General features: G+C 43.3%; 1 protein-coding gene across 6 annotated transcripts in view; it reads left to right on the top strand.

Moving 5' to 3' along the window:
* Nucleotides 1-1,389: 1,389 nt before the first annotated feature.
* The window catches only part of LOC125514527, a 34,112-nt gene continuing 15,440 nt past the window's right edge, over nt 1,390-20,061 (top strand). Inside the window, exons 1-4 of one of the 6 annotated variants that reach the window (XR_007286516.1) lie at nt 1,512-1,963; nt 2,506-2,593; nt 16,433-16,531; nt 16,622-16,724. Coding sequence is in view for 1 of the 6 variants with exons in the window: in XM_048679869.1 (XP_048535826.1) it covers nt 1,962-1,963; nt 16,433-16,531; nt 16,622-16,724 (204 nt within the window). In the remaining 5 variants the exon portion in view is untranslated. Of the gene's footprint in view, nt 1,964-2,505; nt 2,594-2,756; nt 3,858-5,071; nt 5,132-16,432; nt 16,532-16,621; nt 16,725-20,061 lie in introns of those variants that run through there. The other 5 variants (XR_007286481.1, XM_048679869.1, XR_007286512.1 and 2 more) reach the window with 5 other exon arrangements.

Genomic DNA, 20,061 nt, shown 5'->3' with positions numbered 1-20,061 from the left:
TGTTTTTTATTATAATTTTTTGAAATTGAAAACAATCTTTACAATTCTAAAATAAATTTAAAAATATTGAACATATTAAAAAATGAAGATTTTTTGAAATCACTCTTTTTAAAAAGTGATCAAATTAAAAAATATGACACCATCATCATATAGGAAATTCCTTACAATTGGTCGTCCTCTGTGGTTGTCGCTTGGCTGGGCCTGCGATCTACTTGGACCTTCTCTCGTGTCTAGCTGCTGTACATCGGCCCGGTTTTCCACTAGGTCGATTTTCTGTAAAAGAAACCATCGAAGCCCACAACGCAGGATTCTCAAAAGAAAAAAAAGCCCCCAACGCAGGCGGCAGCCATTGATCCCCTCCTTCCTCCGCCGCCACGAACTCCTACTCCGACACGAACTCTGCTCAAGCCCGCTCCCATGATTCCCGTCATCGACATGGACTCTTTGCCCGGTCCGCAAGCCCAAGGCACCACCTGTTAGAAATATGAGCAATTTACCAAATGATTTTATTAATAGAAATACTAGATAAAACATAACTAATATAATAGGGATAAAACAAGTCATGCGTTCTGATAGAGAGAAGGTAAATAGCTTCTGCATATATGAACCGTAGCTTATCATATCTAAAGCAGACAGTATAACAAGTAGCATATATGAAGTAGAACCTATCATGTGTAGGACAAGGACTAGAACAAGGAACTGCGGTAGAACCTTTGACAGGAAAGACAAAAATACGTATGGTACAGCAGCAGCAGAAGCGCTAGACTTGGGGTCAGTGTCCTCGCCTGCCATGTCGTCAAGGAGGTCGTGGACGTCGGGGAAGTAGTCGTCGGCGACCGGATCGTCCGTGATGAAGCAGCCAGTAGTCGCGCTGAGCGCTCCCCAAAAACCTTATCACCATTTTCCCGTACAAGACTCAAAAGATGCGGTTTCGAAGGACTACTATCCCGGTCTGCGGTGCACGCCGCAAAACGGGATGGGGAAGAACGTAGCAGCAGCGCAATGGTCGAAACTTTGTGGCAAGAGGAAGAGGAGATTCTGTTGTGTCTCTCTGGAGAGGAGCGACCTCTCTTATATAGGCACAGGAGAAGGACGCGAAGAGACTGCGGCAGGAGGTGAAGCAACGAAGGGAGACGAAGCGAACAGGCAGCGACTGAAGAGGCGTGCCGTTCGAATTCAGTGTCCACTACAGAAAACGTTTCAACTCCCACATGACCTTTCGTATACCCGTAGTGCGTGGCAAAAATTTAGATATTGGATTGGCTCATTCCCGCAACCCGCATCGAGGCGTAGCGAGGCGGGCGACGGAGGAGGAGCGCGCGTGGATATCTTTTTGTTCTCATGCTCGTACAAGTGGGGAAAAAACCTCCCTTATAAGGAGATCCAACTCTCACTAAACTAGCAATATGGGTCTAAACTTTAGTAGTATCCCTTGCCTTGCATAAATGGGCTAAGTAAGCTTCTAAGATTTATTAAGAATTTCTTAAATAGTTATTGGACTGCCCAAAATAGAATAAATTCCAGCACCACGTACAGAAAGGACTCGAGTCCCTCGATCGAAATCCCAGATCAGATCGGATCGTGGCGGCCGGCGGCCGGCGGCGCCACGACAGGTTGCCGGCCTGCAGTCCTCCTCACGGGACAAGCTGCGTTCGCGGTGCGCTCTCGCTGCCCGCCGGCTTCGACGGTGTGGGCCGGGGCGCCGCCCTTCCGCAGATCCGCAATTGAGTCGTGCGTCCGGTCTGCCGCCTCCCCTCGACGTCCACGGCTCTGTGCTCTTCCGTGTTCTCTCCTAGCGCAAGCTGCAGGGGCGCTACGCCGCTATCTTCCGGCTCCTCATACAAGAGCGATGGACAAACTGAGCCCTGTGGGAAACAATTGCATCAGCTCAGCAACGTCCAGCGTTTCTCCTCTCTACGTTTCTTTGCACGCCTCATCTCCAAGCACGAAGCCACGGCGAAATGTAAGTTCCATCATCATTGCTCTGTTTTCTTGGTCATGACTTGATTCCCTCTTTTGCTCTAAATATTCTGATTACTGCATGCCATTGCTCTAAATTTCTTGATTGTTGCATGCCGCTGGAGTTGCTGTGTATGAGTAGTGAACCATAATACATGTATGTTATGCCTCCCACATGTTTGACGTAATGCCCGACCGAATTGCGCACACAAAATTCGATGGGAACATAAAGCAGCATGGCTTCCAGCTGTCAATCTTCGAGTTTCTATAAATTTTAAGCCCAATGGTCCTCTATGTCCCTGTTTCTTACCTCCTCATGCACCGAGCTGATCAAGAAGCAGCACCGAAGTCCCCCTGATGTTCCATCTCCCCCATTTGTGTGCCTCCCATCTTTCCATGTTTGTCTCTCCATCTCTTTGACAAAATTAACAAGAACTAGTCCTCTCTATCTTTCTTTCTCTACATAAGGTCTAGTACACTATTGAAGGATACATGTCTTGACGGAGAGATAAAACTCACATTATGCGTTGTAATTCAAATTATTAGTTATTTTTATTAGGTGGGTCATCAGCCTAAGGCAACAAGCCAAGAATCGTGAGGGGAGAGAATTTGACATCATAAATGACTATCTCTAGTAAGACCTTTTTCCTTATATGTTTTTTGTCAATTATATTTCAACCTGCACCTTTCAAATATTATTTCTCTGTGTCCTTACTCCTTGTACTAAGTCTACAAAAACAAAATACAGAAATAGCAAATCTAAGTATGCTCTAGATATTTAACATGTGAGACAATAGGTGAAAAACACCAGCAAAGCATCATTCTGGAAAGAAGATATCAACATTGGGATTTGAATCTTTCACATTTTATCACAAAGAAAGACAGCTAAAAACTCACTTCCAATGGATGTGGCACAAACGAAAGGAACCAAGCAGGACTGAGTGCAAGTCTTGTATTCTTCATCTGCATATATTAATAATGTAGGGTCTATGTACAGTTTATTACACTCTGACTATCTTGTATGGACAAAAATAATCATGATTCAGATCTTTTTATATAATAATTAGCGTGTGAATTTTCTTGGGGTTGGCAATTAGTATAGGTATATATCCGATAAGGATTAGGGTGCAAGTGATGCAAATTCACATGAAGTTTATTATACAATGCAAGCAAACAATTGTATAGACTCACAAAATAATGGAACCTTTTGTTCTTCAGGCAAGCTGGAATGTTCTTGCATCACCAGTGAATGTGCTGCTATCCATAATATTGATTTTAATTTTAAAATAAATAAGTAGACATCAAAATAAACTCATAAAATAATAGCACGGCCAATACCACAATTGAGTACGCTAGATGGTCTCTCCTAAAATAATTTTGTGATATTTAAATGAGCTAAATAATGAGTTTCACATATCTCTCTCAGTCTCTTGGTCAGAAATAGTTCTGTAATTTACAAGTCATGATAAACCTAGAACATGATAAATCAAAAATAACATTTATCTTACAAATGTGAACCATCTTTCATATTGTAGTAGTCAAACTTACATATTTTTTACTGCATGTTTCGTAGTAGGACATCTATTTACGAAATGGAAGGTAGCATACTTGTGGCTGCACAAATTATATTGTTTACATCGAGCTAGTTTTTTTTGCTGCATATTTGGTATTAGGACATGTGTTTATGAAACGGAAGGTAGCATACTTGTGTCTGCACAAGCAATTATATTGTTTACATCGAGCTAAAAGAATGACGGAAAAAATATTTACTTGCTAGACTAAAAGTGTAACATCCCAAATTTGCAATTTGGAATGTTATACACTAGATCATCATGCATATCATATTTTCATGCATTTTAGTTGATCCTAGAAATTTCACGCAACTCAAGGACCTTCGGAGAGAGTCGGAGATTTCATTATTTTCATATTTGAGAGTTTTCTCAAAATTGAAAAGAGGATCATTTGATTTATTTATTTCATCTTCAATTATTTTTCCAATATCAAAATATGAGAGAGGGAATAATATGACTTTCCCAAATTTAGGAAAAATGAAGATTTAATGAATAGATCAAATTTTGGTTTTTCCGGAGTTTTATTTTTCATTTTATTTGGATAGGGAAAAATGTGCGTTTTCAAAAATTGCATCTAGGTCCGAAGAAAAGTTCATTTTGTTCGGCTCATTTTTAGGAGTCGGGGAAAATTTACTTTAGGTTTTTCGGAGTTCGTTTAGTTTCCTTTTCTTTTGTTTTTTGCGCGCATAACCGTTTAAAAAAAAGGAGAGCCAGCGCCCGCCTGGGCCAAGGGCCCAGCCGGCCGGCCCAGCCGCCCCGTGCGCCAGGCGCAGCCGCCAGCCCCGCCGCCTGCCTTGCGCCGCCCTAGGCCGAGTCCTAGTAGGACTCTAACCCCCCCCTCTTGCTTGCCCCCTCCCCAAGAAACCCCCTCCCACCACCACCTATATAAATACCCCCATAACCCCCCTCTCTCCCCACACCACCCCTAACCCCAAGCCGCCGCCGCCTATAGCCGCCGCCGCCGGAGGTAGCCCCGCGCCGCGCCTCTTTTTCTTTCCCCGGTTCGGTTTTTCTTAAAAGAACTGTTCCGTTTCTTTTCCGTTTTTCTTTTCGGTTTTTCTTTTCGGTTTCTTTTCCGAGAACCCTAGATCGGTTTTCGTTCTTCTTTCGGACCGTTCGTCTCAACGAACGTGATCACCGATTTTTTTCCGGTTAACGACGCCCGTTCGTTTAACCGTTCGTCTCTTTCTTTTCGTCTGATTTATTCCGCGATCGCGATCCCAGATTCGATCTTCGTTCTAGTCTTTCTTCCCGCTCGTTTATCGGAATCAGTTGATTCAAGCGCCTGGAGTTTCGTTTCGAAACCGCCGTTCCGTCTAATCAACTTGAACAAGCCTTTGCTACAGTAAAATTTGAGCTAATTTCAACCTGCTAGAACCGAGTTGTTTTCTTCCGCCGTTTGTTTTCCGTTTCTTTGTTCGGTTCTTTCTTTCGTTGCAACCGGAGTTCTTAAGTTGAACTCTCTGGTTCGTTCCCTTGTTCGAGTTTTACCTGTGCATTAGATGAGTACTTATTGTGTGCTTGTTGTTTGTCTGTGATAGATCACCCGGATTGCGCCGCTTGTTACTTCGAAACCCTAGGTCTCGCGGATCAGCAGCAAGGCAAGTAACACTTTGATCATACCTTTTCTACAACCCATGTTTTATTGCATTAGATCAATCCTCTCACAGTGCATGATTAGGATCTAATTAAATTGTGGGATGGGAAGTAGATGAGGTAGTACCTATTACCTGTATTATTATCAAACCTTTGGGAGTTATTTCTACGTTTTCTTATTATGCCATGCTATGCTAGTAGACGTGGATTGGGTGAGTGATATCCATGACAAATGTGAGATTGATAATTAAGGGTTTATCTAAGGTGGCAACTTAAACACACATCTGGGTGGATTGAGGCACCTGATGTCTATCAGGACTTGCCTGTTTTTATTTCGGACCGCCACCCAGGCTCAAAGGGATCATAAGATCATTCATGCTAGTAACTTCCGTGTGCAGCCACAAGCCATTATGGGCTCTGGCATAGTTGACTAAGTCGTGCGAACTCTTACGGGTAGACTAGCAGATGTAGGGGAAAGTAGGTGTACCGGTCTACCCACATGTAAGGTGCTAGCGCTTCTGAAAGACTGTGTCTCGGTCATCCGTCTTCTCAAACACCCTGTAGTGCGAGAAACCAAACGGAGGTGATCGAGTCTTGTGGGGAAAAGTGCGCAAACCTCTGCAGAGTGTATAAACTAATCATGGTTAGCCGTGTCCCCGGTTATGGACAACTTGAGTATCTAGTACTTGAATATCATGTGAATCTCATCATGTTACTTCTAATTAATGTTGTTGGGTTTTAATTGTTCACTTAATTGGGATCGGAATGCTGTCAACCATTCTCGATGTTTAACAACTACCATGATAGTTAAATAAATTTATTCCTTTGCAGTAGGGAAAAACTGGCTTTACGCAAAACTGTAACCATAGAGCTTTCCACCAGCCATATATGCATATAGTATAGCTGTTTCATTCCATTACTCTCTATGTGTTACATTGCCAGCATATTCCATGTGCTGACCCATTTTTGGGCTGCAACCTTCATGTTGCAGACTTTTCAAACGACGAGTAAGGTGCTTTTAGGTCATGGTTCTATACTCAGTGATGCCGTTGGAGTTGATGGACCCATTTATCTTCCGAGTCTTCCGCTGTTATCGTTATTAGATGGCCATAAGCCATATTTATTGTAATAAGTTCTCTTTGAGACAACAATGTAATAAGTGTGTGATTGCCACTCTGCTATAAATCCTTCGATGTACTGTGTGGTGTCAGCATTACTGATCTAGGAATGACACCGGAGCACAGTAGACTTGATTCATTCAGGTCGGGTCGCTACAGAGATGGTATCAGAGCACACGCTGACTGTAGGACACGACCACTAAGTTAAAGCCATAGATCACTATTCTCTTCTCATTTTCTAATTACTCATCTTTTCTACTTTTTTAGGATGAAGAACGCGAAGATTAAGTACGCTCAACCGGATGAAGGCACACCATTTGGATTTCACCTGAAGGAAATCACCAAGTACCTGAACATTGGATTACCAAGCTTCAGGGAACCTTCAACGCCACTCTGCCTGAAGAGGAGCGCTGGAAGATTCAAGCTCACGTTCCGGAAAGGACATTCGTGCCAATCACGAAGCCTATAGATAGTGTTTTCAATGCACCAACCTAGAGTCTGGGAAGGAGCATGGCAGCTCATATCACCATGGGACGCATTGGAGAAGTTTATCAAGAAGACTTCAAGGACACTATCTACCAGATTTGCGGACGCCGAGACGAACAATGGGAGTTAGTCAGCACCAAGAAGGATAGATCCATTGCATCTTTCATCCAGGAGTTAAACCAGCACATTCGACGCCACGAGAACCAGATGTGCAATGATATGATAGAGTTGAAGAATGCAAAGGCAAGGATCATCGAGCTAGAAGGAGAACTGAAATCTACACGCAAGGACTACATGGACGAGATCGTAGCTCTAGCAAGACACAATGGCGATCTTAAGCAGGAGATTGAAGAACTCAAGAGGAAGTTAGCATCCAAGGAGGAAGACGAGTACGTCGCATGTCCGGACAACTACATCATCATCGACGACACCGATTCGGATCCAAGTGAACCCGACTTTGAAGACGAAGCTGGAGCAGATAGTAGGACTGCCCATGTTTCAGCAAGAGCTATCGACGACACCGACAGTCACATGGGATCAGTTTCAGCAAGCCTTCCGCACTGCCCATGTTTCAGCAGGAGCTATGGCCATGAAGAAGCGTGAGTTTCGCAACTTACGCCAAGGAGGAAGGACAGTTGGCCAGTACGTTGACGATTTCAGCAAGTTAGCACGTTATGCCCCAGATGACGTTGCTACGGATGCAGCTAAGCAGGAGAAGTTTCTGGAAGGACTGAATGATGAACTAAGCATGCAGCTGATGATAGCGAGTTTCAACAACTACCAGGAGTTGGTAGATCGTGCCATCATGATTGAAGAAAAGAAACAACAGATTGAGAACCGTAAGAGGAAGTATGGACAGGGGAAGTATAACTCTGGAGCCCAGCAGAAGCCTCGATTTGCCCCTAAACCGGGATTTCAGTTTCAGCATACCCATGGAGGAGGTAGTTCGCACAACCATAATGGCCACAAGAATGGTAATGGGAATGGAGGAAGCAACGGCCAGAACCGTACCACCCCATCGACCCCAACCAAGAGAGATCTGAGTCAAGTCACTTGTTTCAAGTGTTCCAAGACCGGACATTATGCCAATGAAAGTCCCGAAGGCCAGAATGAAAATGGCAATGGAAGCTCTGGAAAGAAGCCGAACCCTTTCAATAAAGGACAGGTGAACCACGTCAATGTGGAGGAGGTTGAAGATCAGCCTGATGCAGTAATCGATAAGTTTTTGGTTAAGACATTTACCGCACTCGTTCTTTTTGATACTGGTGCATTGCATTCATACATATCAAGGGGATTTGTGGAAAAATATAGCCTGCCCACTAGGATTCTTAAAACGCCTATGCTAGTAAGCTCGCCAGGAGCAGAGTACATGGCCAGACAAGGATGTTTCCAAGTGCCATTAAGTATAGGAAGGCATGTTTTCCCAACGGATTTAATTATTCTGGAGTCCCAAGGTCTGGATGTGATTCTTGGTATGGATTGGCTGTCGATGTATGGAGGAAACATCGATTGCGCCAGTAAGATAATTTTGCTTACCACACCAGAAGGAAGAAGGATCAAGTATGTATCCCGGCATGTGCCAAACAGGACACAAGTAAACTGCCTAATAGGAGTTGTGCAAGAAGAAGTACCAGTGGTAAAGGATTTTCCTGATGTATTTCCTGAGGAATTACCAGGCATGCCACCGGATAGAGACATTGAGTTTTTGATTGAGTTATTGCCAGGTACAGGCCCAATATCGAAGCAACCGTACCGGATGCCAGCAAAGGATTTGGTGGAAATTAAGAATCAGATTAAGGAGTTATTGGATAAAGGTTACATTCGCCCAAGTTCTTCGCCTTGGGGATCACCCGTACTTCTAGTGGAAAAGAAGGATGGATCATTAAGGATGGTTGTTGATTATCGAGGATTGAATGAAGTAACCATCAAGAATAAGTACCCACTGCCAATGATTAATGATCTGTTTGATCGTTTGCAAGGAGCTAAAGTGTTTTCCAAGATCGATTTGCGATCAGGGTACCATCAGTTGAAGATTCGAGAGCAGGACATACCTAAGACATCATTCACCACAAGATATGGACTGTATGAGTATATCGTTATGTCATTTGGATTGACTAACGCACCTGCCTATTTTATGAACCTGATGAACAAAGTGTTTATGGAGTTTTTTGATAAGTTCGTCGTAGTGTTCATTGATGACATCCTGGTTTATTCAAAGAATGAAGAGGAGCATAAGGAACATTTGCGTTTGGTTTTGGAGAAGCTAAGGGAACATCAGTTATATGCCAAGTTCAGCAAATGTGAATTTTGGTTAAAGAAAGTTGGATTTCTTGGACACGTTATATCCGGAGAAGGTATAGCAGTTGACCCCACTAAGGTTGAGACCGTAACCGAATGGGAATCACCAACGACAGTTGGAGAGATCCGGAGTTTTCTTGGACTCGCAGGATACTATCGGAGATTCATTGAGAACTTTTCAAAGATTGCAAAGCCTATGACTGAATTGTTGAAGAAGGATACTAAGTTCAATTGGACTGAGGAATGTGAGGCTAGTTTCCAGGAATTGAAGAAACGCTTGGTTACCTCACCAGTATTGATTTTGCCAGATCAGACCAAGGATTATGAGGTGTATTGTGACGCTTCACGTCGAGGACTTGGAGCAGTGCTTATGCAGGAAGGAAGAGTTGTTTCGTATGCTTGACGACAACTGAAGCCTCATGAGTTGAATTATACCATGCATGATTTGGAGTTAGCAGCCGTGGTGCATGCATTAAAAACGTGGAGACATTTCCTCATTGGAAATCATTGTGAGGTGTACACGGATCACAAGAGTTTGAAGTACATTTTCACGCAGAAGGAGTTGAATCTCAGACAAAGGAGATAGTTGGAGCTCATCAAGGATTATGACATGAGATTGCATTACCACCCCGGAAAAGCTAATGTGGTAGCTGATGCATTGAGCCGTAAGAGCCATGTCAATACATTAATGACGGGAGAAGTACCAAAGGAGTTAGCAGAAAACCTTCGTGAGCTATGTTTGGAAATAGTTTCGAGAGGCTATGTAGCAGCATTGGAGATCCTGTCAACATTGATGGATAAAATCAGAGAAGCTCAGAAATCTGACAAGGAGATTGCTGCTATAAAAGAGAAATTGAGCGAAGGAAAAGCAAAGGGATTTCGTGAGGATGAGCACGATACCCTATGGTTTGAGGACCATGTTTATGTGCCAAATGACCCGGAGATCAGGAAGTTGATTTTGCACGAGGCACATGATTCACCGTATTCGATTCACCCAAGGAATACCAAGATGTATTTGGATTTGAAGGAAACATTCTGGTGGACCGGAATAAAGAAGGATATTGCAGCATATGTAGCAGTTTGTGACGTTTGTCAGAGAGTAAAGGCAGAGCATCAGAAGCCAGCAGGATTGTTACAACCATTGCCGATACCCGAATGGAAGTGGGATAAGATAGGCATGGATTTTATCACAGGACTACCCAGGACGAAAGCAGGCTATGACTCGATATGGTTAGTAGTTGATCGTTTGACGAAGGTAGCACATTTCATTCCAGTTAAGACCACTTACACCAGTGCTAAGTTGGCAAAGATATACATGAATAGGATCATTTGTTTGCATGGAGTTCCGAGGAGTATCGTATCAGATAGAGGAACTCAATTTACCTCAAAATTTTGGAATCAGTTGCATGAAACTTTAGGAACCATACTAGAGTTCAGCACAGCTTTTCATCCGCAGACAGACGGACAGACCGAGAGAGTTAATCAGATTTTGCAAGATATGCTGAGAGCTTGTGCACTAGATTATGGATCTAGCTGGGACGATAACTTGCCGTATGCGGAGTTATCTTATAACAACAGTTACCAAACCAGTTTGAATATGGCACCTTTCGAAGCTTTATACGGAAGGAGGTGCAGGACACCGTTGTCATGGGACGAAGTTGGAGACCGTCAATTCTTTGGACCAGATTTGATTAAGGAGTCTGAACGGAAAGTTAAGTTGATTCGCGATAGGCTCAAGGTAGCCCAGTCCAGGCAGAAGAGCTACGCAGATTCTAAATGCAAGGAGACAGTCTACGAAACTGGAGACAGAGTTTACCTTCGAGTATCCCCACTTCAAGGAGTTAAGCGCTTTGGAGTTAAGGGAAAATTAGCACCGCGTTTCGTTGGACCGTATAAGATCTTGCAACGTATGGGAGAAGTCGCTTATAATTTGAAATTACCAGAGGGACTGTCAGGAGTTCATGATGTATTCCATGTTTCTCAGCTGAAGAAATGTCATGCCAAGATGGCGGAGATACCGCTAAGAGATACAGTACCGCTTGAAGCGATTCAGTTGGAGGATGACTTAACATATGAGGAGAAACCAGTCAAGATTCTCGATTATGCCAGCAGAGTTACCCGCAGCAAGGTTATCAAGTTTTGCAAAGTTCAGTGGAACCACCACTCAAGAATGAAGCCACCTGGGAAAGAGAAGAAGATTTGCTCAAGGACCACCCTCACCTATTTTCTAGCCAACCCGAATCTCGAGGGCGAGATTCATCTTAAGGGGGTAGGTTTGTAACATCCTAAATTTGCAATTTGGAATGTTATACACTAGATCATCATGTATATCATATTCTCATACATTTTAGTCGATCCTAGAAATTTCACGCAACTCAAGGACCTTCGGAGAGAGTCGGAGATTTCGTTATTTTCATATTTGAGAGTTTTCTCAAAATTGAAAAGAGGATCATTTGATTTATTTATTTCATCTTTAATTATTTTTCCAATATCAAAAAATGAGAGAGGGAATAATATGACTTTCTCAAATTTAGGAAAAATGAAGATTTAATAAATAGATCAAATTTTGGTTTTTCCCTAGTTTTATTTGCATTTTATTTGGATAGGAAAAATGCGCGTTTTCAAAAATTGCATCTAGGTCCGGAGGAAAGTTCATTTTGTTCGGCTCATTTTTACGAGTCAGGAAAAATTTACTTTAGGTTTTTCGGAGTTTGTTTAGTTTTCTTTTATTTTGTTTTCTGCGCGCGTAACCGTTTAAAAAAAAGGAGAGCCAGCGCCCGCCTGGGCCAAGGGCCCAGCCGCCCCGTGCGCCAGGCGCAGCCGCCAGCCCCGCCGCCTGCCTTGCGCCGCCCTAGGCCGAGTCCTAGTAGGACTTCTAACCCCCCTCCTATTGCTTGCCCCCTCCCCCAAGAAACCCCCCACCTATATAAATACCCCATAACCCCCCCTCTCCCCACCCCAAGCCCCAAGCCGCCTATAGCCGCCTTAGCCGTGCCGCCGCCGCCGGAGGTAGCCCCGCGCCGCGCCTCTTTTTCTTTCCCCGGTTCGGTTTTTCTTAAAAGAACCGTTCCGTTTCTTTTCCGTTTTCTTTCCGGTTTTTCTTTTCGGTTTCTTTTCCGAAAACCCTAGATCGGTTTTCGTTCTTATTTCGGACCGTTCGTCTTAACGAACGTGATCACCGATTTTTCCCGGTTAACGACGCCCGTTCGTTTAACCGTTCGTCTCTTTCTTTTCGTCGGATTTATTCCGCGATTCGCGATCTCAGATCCGATCTTCGTTCTAGTCTTTCTTCCGCTCGTTTATCGAATCAGGTGATTCAAGCGCCTGGAGTTTCGTCTCGAAACCGCGTTCCGTCTAATCAATTTGAACAAGCCTTTGCTACAGTAAAATTTGACCTAGTTTCAACTTGCTAGAACCGAGTTGTTTTCTTCCGCGTTTGTTTTCCGTTTCTTTGTTCGGTTCTTTCTTTCTTTGCAACCGGAGTTCTTTAGTTGAACTTTCTGGTTTCGTTCTCTTGTTCGAGTTTTACCTGTGCATTAGATGAGTACTTATTTGTGTGCTTGTTTGTCTGCGATAGATCACTTGTTACTTCAAAACCCTAGGTCTCGCGGATCATCAGCAAGGCAAGTAACACTTTGATCATACCTTTTCTACAACCCATGTTTTATTGCATTAGATCAATCCTCTCACATTGCATGATTAGGATCTAATTAAATCGTGGGATGGGAAGTAGATGAGGTAGTACCTATTACCTGTATTATTATGAAACCTTTGGGAGTTACTTCTACGTTTGCTTATTATGCATGCTATGCTAGTAGACGTGGATTGGGTGAGTGATATCCATGACAGATGTGAGTTTGTTAATTTTAATGGTTTATCTAAGGTGGCAACTTAAACACACATCTGGGTGGATTGAGGCACCTGATGTCTATCAGGACTTGCCTGTTTTCTTTTGGACCGCCGCCCAGGCTCAAAGGGATCATAAGATCTTTCATGCTAGAAACTTCCGTGTGCAGCCACAAGCCATTATGGGCTCTGGCATAGTTGACTAAGTTGTGCGAACTCTTACGGGTAGACTAGCAGATGTAGGGGAAGTAGGTGTACCGGTCTACCCACATGTAAGGTGCTAGCGCTTCTGAAAGACTGTGTCTCGGTCATCCGTCTTCTCAAACACCATGTAGTGCGAGAAACCAAACGGAGGCGATCAAGTCTTGTGGGGAAAAGTGCACAAACCTCTGCAGAGTGTACAAACTAATCATGATTAGCCGTGTCCCCGGTTATGGACAACTTGAGTATCTAGTACTTGAAATATCATGTGAATCTCATCATGTTACTTTCTAATTAATGTTGTTGGGTTTTAATTGTTCACTTAATTGGGATCGGAATGCTGTCAACCATTCTCGATGTTTAACAACTACCATGATAGTTAAATAAATTTATTCCTTTGCAGTAGGGAAAAACTGGCTTTACGCAAAACTGTAACCATAGAGCTTTCCACCAGCCATATATGCATATAGTATAGCTGTTTCATTCCATTACTCTCTATGTGTTACATTGCCAGCATATTCCATGTGCTGACCCGTTTTCAGGCTGCAACCTTCATGTTGCAGACTTTTCAGACGACGAGTAAGGTGCTTTTAGGTCGTGGTTCTATACTCAGTGATGCCGTTGGAGTTGATGGACCCATTTATCTTCCGAGTCTTCCGCTGTTATCGTTATTAGATGGCCATAAGCCATATTTATTGTAATAAGTTCTCTTTGAGACAACGATGTAATAAGTGTGTGATTGCCACTCTGCTATAAATCCTTCGATGTACTGTGTGGTGTCAGCATTACTGATCCAGGGATGACACCGGAGCACAGTAGACTTGATCCATTTGGGTCGGGTCGCTACAAAAAGATCGATGGAAAAATATTTCTCGAGTTTATAACTCTTATCAATTTTACCTCGACAAAGAGGCAGATCATAAATTTTGCAACCAACATTTCATTTGCATGGTACTCGGCAATCTGCACCGATGTGAATCCTACATCCCATCAATTGAGTTATTCCACGACAATCTATCTGTGACCATAAAGTCCCGCATTGCTATCTGAACTGTGTGGCTTCTCTCTACCACAAGTGAAATCCACCTCGAATTGCCTATTTTTGGATTGCATTGATGCGCATTGGTTGTAGACACAATCCAGTCTTCTACTAACGAAATATCGAAACAATATAAGTAACTCTATTAATGCACGTAAATACAGAAAAGCAAAATATCTATCAGGCCTACAATGGCGACATGCCTGCAAACTTAATTCTTGAATTTGCATTACTAAGTATAATATATAACTGAAGTTTAACCAAGAAACATTACATCATTGCATTTCTTTACAAAATTAGCCCACTGTTGTGATACAATGCTTATTGTAGTAATTTTTACATTCAACTATGTTATAGAACTGAAGGTGCCTACACTAAATTTCTGCAAGATTTCTAAAAAAAGCAAAAATAAGAAAATATTTTCCCTAAGATTTCTCCAAGAGATGCATACCAGGAGCAAAATTAATATATTGATGTAGATGACTTTAATCTTCATGTAAGGTGGATCAACTGCCATACAGGAGGGTCCAGGTACATGCTCATAAACTTGGCTGATGTTGCCGTGGCTAATCTAGCCTTATTTCTTGGAGAGAATTCCTTATTTAACACTATCTTAAAATCTGCTTCCTTATTTGACACTGGAAAAAAAATTCTTCCCTATTTGACACAATTTCTAAATTTTCTTCCCTATATGACATTTCCGTTCATTTTGAGCCTAAATGACACCTGAAAAGACTCTTTTGCCCCTCATGTGGTATGTGTGTGGGGGGCAATAGCGCACACACACAGCACCAGTGCGAGGGCAGAAGCACACACGCAGCAACACATACACATGCACCAACACACACGCACGCGCACACACACGCAACAACACGTACGCGCACGTGCACACACACACACGCACACACATGCAGCAACACACATGCACGCGCACACACACGCAGCAACACACACGCACGCAGCACACACACACATACACACACACGCAGGTAGCACATAGGCACGCAACAGCACACACACACGCGCACACGTACACACGCAGTAGCAAACACAGACGCAACGACACACATGCACACACACATGCAGCAGCAGCACACATGTGCGCGTGCACCCACACACACAACAGCACACACGCACGCACACACATACCGCATGAGGGGCAAAATCGTCTTTTCAGGTGTCATTTAGGCTCAAAATGGACGGAAGTGTCGCATAGGGAATAAAATTTAGGACTAGTGTCAAATCGGGAAGAAAAACTTTTCCAGTGTCAAATAAGGAACCATATTTTAAGACAGTGTCAAATAAGGAATTTTCTCTATGTCTTGCTGCCGGTTCTATGAACAAGAAACCAACAAAACTAAAGTTCATTTTAATATAAAGTTTTAGCTGCAGCCAGAAAGAATTGCCAAGCTCTTGTATGTTTAGTCGGTGGACTTTAAAGAAAAATCATGGATAAATGAAGATGCTAGATCTGGCCATATAGTGCAAGAAACAAATAGTGAGCGAGACAAAAGCTTACTGATGAGAAAATAATACATTGGTATTGAAGACAAATACCAGGGAAGCCTTAACAAATCGACTCTCACCCTTTCGGCGGCCGCCCAAGCAGGGACCATGAGAACTCCAAGAACCTCTCTTGAACCCACGGTGCCTCTGTCCAATACGCTAGAAAGCAGGTAGAGATGAAGGTCGTATGTGACATAGAAGATGGCGAGCTACATCTTGCATCTACAAACGAGGGTGACCTAGGCTCGTGTTCGACACTGCAGTTCTTGGTTGGTGTGTCAGATAGCAACCCGGGCAGCGGTGTGAGGCGGTAACGGCTGGACGCGATAGTAACCCTAGCTGTGGCCGCACTCGCTCTTAACAAGAGAGGCAGAAGAAATCAGATTGGGGCTAGCGAGTCGATGAGCCAGGGAAGAGAGCTCGCGGGTCCACTCATCAACGAGTATTTGTTTGAGAGAGGAGGCGAGGAAGCGACACACGAACATGTGAATTGACGTACCACAACCTACCATCACAACCGCACTCCCCTTTAATAGTAAAGACAGTAGGAATAACAATAGTTTCTTCCTTCAGAGGTTCGTGAGGTTCATGAGCTTGATGAGCTCCATCAGCTCATCAACAAGCGAAGGATTTCTATTGCTGTTTCTTTAAAGACCGTTGGCTAATATCCTTTATTTTCATACCGTGGGATGGTACTTCCAATCGGTACAATGATTGTTGGATTTGATGGAACTACGAGTGGCCTTTTGACATATTTTAGTGTCATTAAGCAGTACTTAGGTCTATGCCTAACAATTCTGCTCTTTTTCTAGGGTCTGGTCTTGGTACTATGTTGATAGCAAGGGTGCAAGGCTCAAGGGAATCAGCCGGTTCTGTAGTTCTTTGTATGCTTATGGTATCTTGGATGAGGGGTATGTTTTTCTATACATCTATATGTTGCTTTGCTCAGAGTTCATATTATCTTGAAGTTGCATCCCTTATGTTTGTGCTTTACATTTCAGTTACAAATCCAACATATCAGTTGAGGAAGCTGCTGAGTTAGCATGGTGGGCTTTTATCACACACTATTCTGTGACAGAGCTAGTGGTGGCTGTGTTCCTGGTGGTATGCATTCTGTTTCTTAGTTTCTATCCTGATATTTGTTTTGTTCACTCAATAAGCACGATACAACATGCATGCAGGTTTGTTAAACACCTTGCCATTTATATCTTTCTTTCGAAATCACCTACATAACTGTTTATTTGAGTTACTTATTGGCGAAGTTCAGAGATTTTTCCCCGTCGTGTAATGCACACCCCTAGGTTGGGAATAGAGATTACCATCGAGATGATGGTGATAAATTAACCCACATCAAACGTACATTGTTGTAGAGTATAGAAGGTGTTGTACAGTGTAGACATGGGTCTAGACATCTAGACAAACCTACCTAGAGTTTCTAAAACGGTATAATTATAATGGTACATGTAAATTACATGCGTAGATTTATTCTTTTTGTATCGGCTTTCATGTTAGTAGATTCTAAAATATGGTGTGATGTATAAATAATTATGGTCAACGCTACATTTCTGAAATTGGCAAACATTTTTTGAATTAGCAAACATATTTTTTGAATTTGTGAACATTTATTTAATTCGCAAACTCTTTTTTTCAAATTTGCCTTAGATGTTAGTAGATTCTAAGGATATGGTGTGATGTATAAAGAATTATGGTCAATGCTATGTTTAGTGTTTGGGTCATTATTATTTGGAAGCAGGGTAAGAAAAGAAGATTATCATTTGGGCTTGATAGAGTATGATTATATCCCAGTCGGTCATGTTTGCATCAAACGCGTGTCCCACTTTGGAGAAGAATACACCAACCATTTTGGTAGCGGGCCTATAACTCATCTCAACAATTCTGTTTAGGTCTCATTCCGCTAATACGCTAGGCATCATCTCCTTTCCCGTATTTCTTTTAGTCTCACTCCCAAACACTTCACGATCCAACAGAGGGAATGCCAACATCCATGGTGGCATTGTCCCATTCGACCATTCATGCCACTTAAGAGGATGAAGGCTCTAGCAAACATCATGTGAGAGGCATCGACGCTAGTGATTTGGCCACCATCCTGGCCACGACGACAATGCCACAGAGCATATAGTGGAGGGTAGAGTAGGAAAGTGGAGCGACGGCGCCGCGGGAAGAGGTGAACTTGAACGGGGGCACTGCAGTCTGTTTCTTCTTCCGGGCGAGTGTTAGGTAGATAGACAAGACTCCCACCAAAATGTCGATAAAGCATCAGATTAGACAATGGATCAACATCAATAGCACATATAGTGGAGGGTAGAGTAGGAAAGTGGAGCGACGGCGCCGCGGGAAGAGGTGCACTCGAACGGGGGGCACTGTAGTTTGTTTCTTCTTCTGGGTCAGTGTCAGGCGGATAGACAAGACTCCCAACAAAATGTTGATAAAGCGTCAGATTAGACAATGGATCAACATCAGAAGTAGGGAGGTGAACATTGAGTTACATGGGAGTCTCAACAGTGCGCTCATCGGTAAGAGCAGCACGAGTAAGATCCTGGATTATTATTTTTGAGCAAGAAGGGACCTCAATCCCAAGAGAGTAGCAGAGAAAGCCAAGATAAGACATAAGAAACTGCATAACATGCCTTCATAAAGGCAATATGCTCACGGTTTGCGTCGGTGATGATCATGTCATCAACATGAAAAAGAGTCCTACCAGGAGCAGAAAGGAGGGCAAACAACGTCGGATCTTGAGCACTCGCTGAAAACTAGCAACATCCACCATAGAGGCAAAACGCTCAAACTAGGCGCGAGAGGCTTGCTTAAAGCCCAACATACGGTTTTGCAGGAGCAAAAGTCTCATCGTAATCAGGACCATGCTCGTGCTGAAAGCCATGACCCACAAGACAAGTTTTTCTAATGCTAAGAGAACCATCAGAGTGAGTCCTAACCTTGTAGTCCCACCAAGTGATGGGACGATCACGAGGAGGAACAGAAACAATATCCCACGTGTCGATGCACTCAAGAGCAGCAACCTCCTGTGTCATCACAAGGTGCCATTTGGTATGAACAACATCACAACAAGAAGTCGGCTCAAGAACAGCAGCGCCAACGCTTGGAAGACCAAGGCGGTCAACAAGCCGAAGCGGACGAGGACGCAAGCCATAAGTAGGTTGAGACTTAAGTTGGCACATCAGTAGACGCATCGACAACATGCAGACGACCTATATAGAAGTTAGGAAAAAATGGAAGGATACGAGCTGGAATCATTGGGGATAAACTGAGGCGATGGAGATAAGGAAGCCACCGGTGATGAAGGTGTAGAATCATGTGATAAGCGAGGTGAGGAAATCATAGGAGATGATGACGTTGGTTCTACAATAACCAGAGAAGCATAAGCAGTACAACTACTAGATCAGGGCTCAATAGGAGTGGTAGGAGTGTCAGGAAAATTGTGGGAAGAGATATACTCCACTTAAAAGGCTAAATAAGATGGATGCGGGTCATATCCTAAGAAATAGGCATCCGACGACCAACATGATCCCAACAATGATATTCCTTATGCTCATCGTTGTATCCTAATAAGACACACTCAACAGACTGAGAAGTCAGTTTGGTGCGTTCACGAGGGGTAAGAAGGAGATATCAAACACAACCAAAAAATTGAAGCGCCGAATAACCAATCAAATAGACGATCGAAAGGAGCGTCATCCTGCAGAGCAGTGGGTTGCTGAAGGTTGTTGAGATAGATGGAAGTGGAGACAGACTCGGCCCAAAAGTGCGCTGAAAGAGAGGTGGTGACCATCAATGGAGGAGCCGTCTCAAGATGGTGACAATGCTTGCGCTTAGCCACGTCATTTTGAGCATGAGTACCAAAATAAGAGAACCAAAGTCTGCGCAGCAAGGATTCCACACAACATCTTGGAGATACTCTCCACTAGAGTTACCACAGAACACATGAATAGGCGTATAGAATTGAATGTGAACCATGGAAGCAAAAGGCTTATAGATAAGACCTCACTACGAGAAGAAATAAAGTATGTCCATGTGTGTTGAGAGAAGTCACTAGCGGAGGCAAAGGGAGATGATCCCTCGAGATTAGAGTAACAAAGTCTAAAGGATGCTGAGACATTGTCTCGCCATGAGTATAAGGTAAATGGACCATGTAATAGAGACATCATTGGAGACGGATCCAAGAAGATCGTGTTGAACTAAGGATGAGAGATCACAAGTGACCTAAGGTGATGATGCCACTCTTGAAAATATATGGTAAACAGGGCAATAGAGGCAGAGACTGGCGGCACTGGCAGTAGAGGGACTTGATCCGGCGTCCCACTTGCCTGTGCACTCTTCGTACCCCACCGATCTGGCTAGGTGTTCCTTTCCTGTTTGCGGGTTGTGTGCCACGTGCTTGATTAAGCACCCTGGGTTCTCCTAC

Source organism: Triticum urartu, chromosome 1, assembly GCF_003073215.2.
Source record: "Triticum urartu cultivar G1812 chromosome 1, Tu2.1, whole genome shotgun sequence".
In the NCBI taxonomy this organism is placed as follows: Eukaryota; Viridiplantae; Streptophyta; class Magnoliopsida; order Poales; family Poaceae; genus Triticum; species Triticum urartu.
Note: the sequence above shows the minus strand (reverse complement) of the source record. Positions and strands in the feature narration are given on the sequence as shown.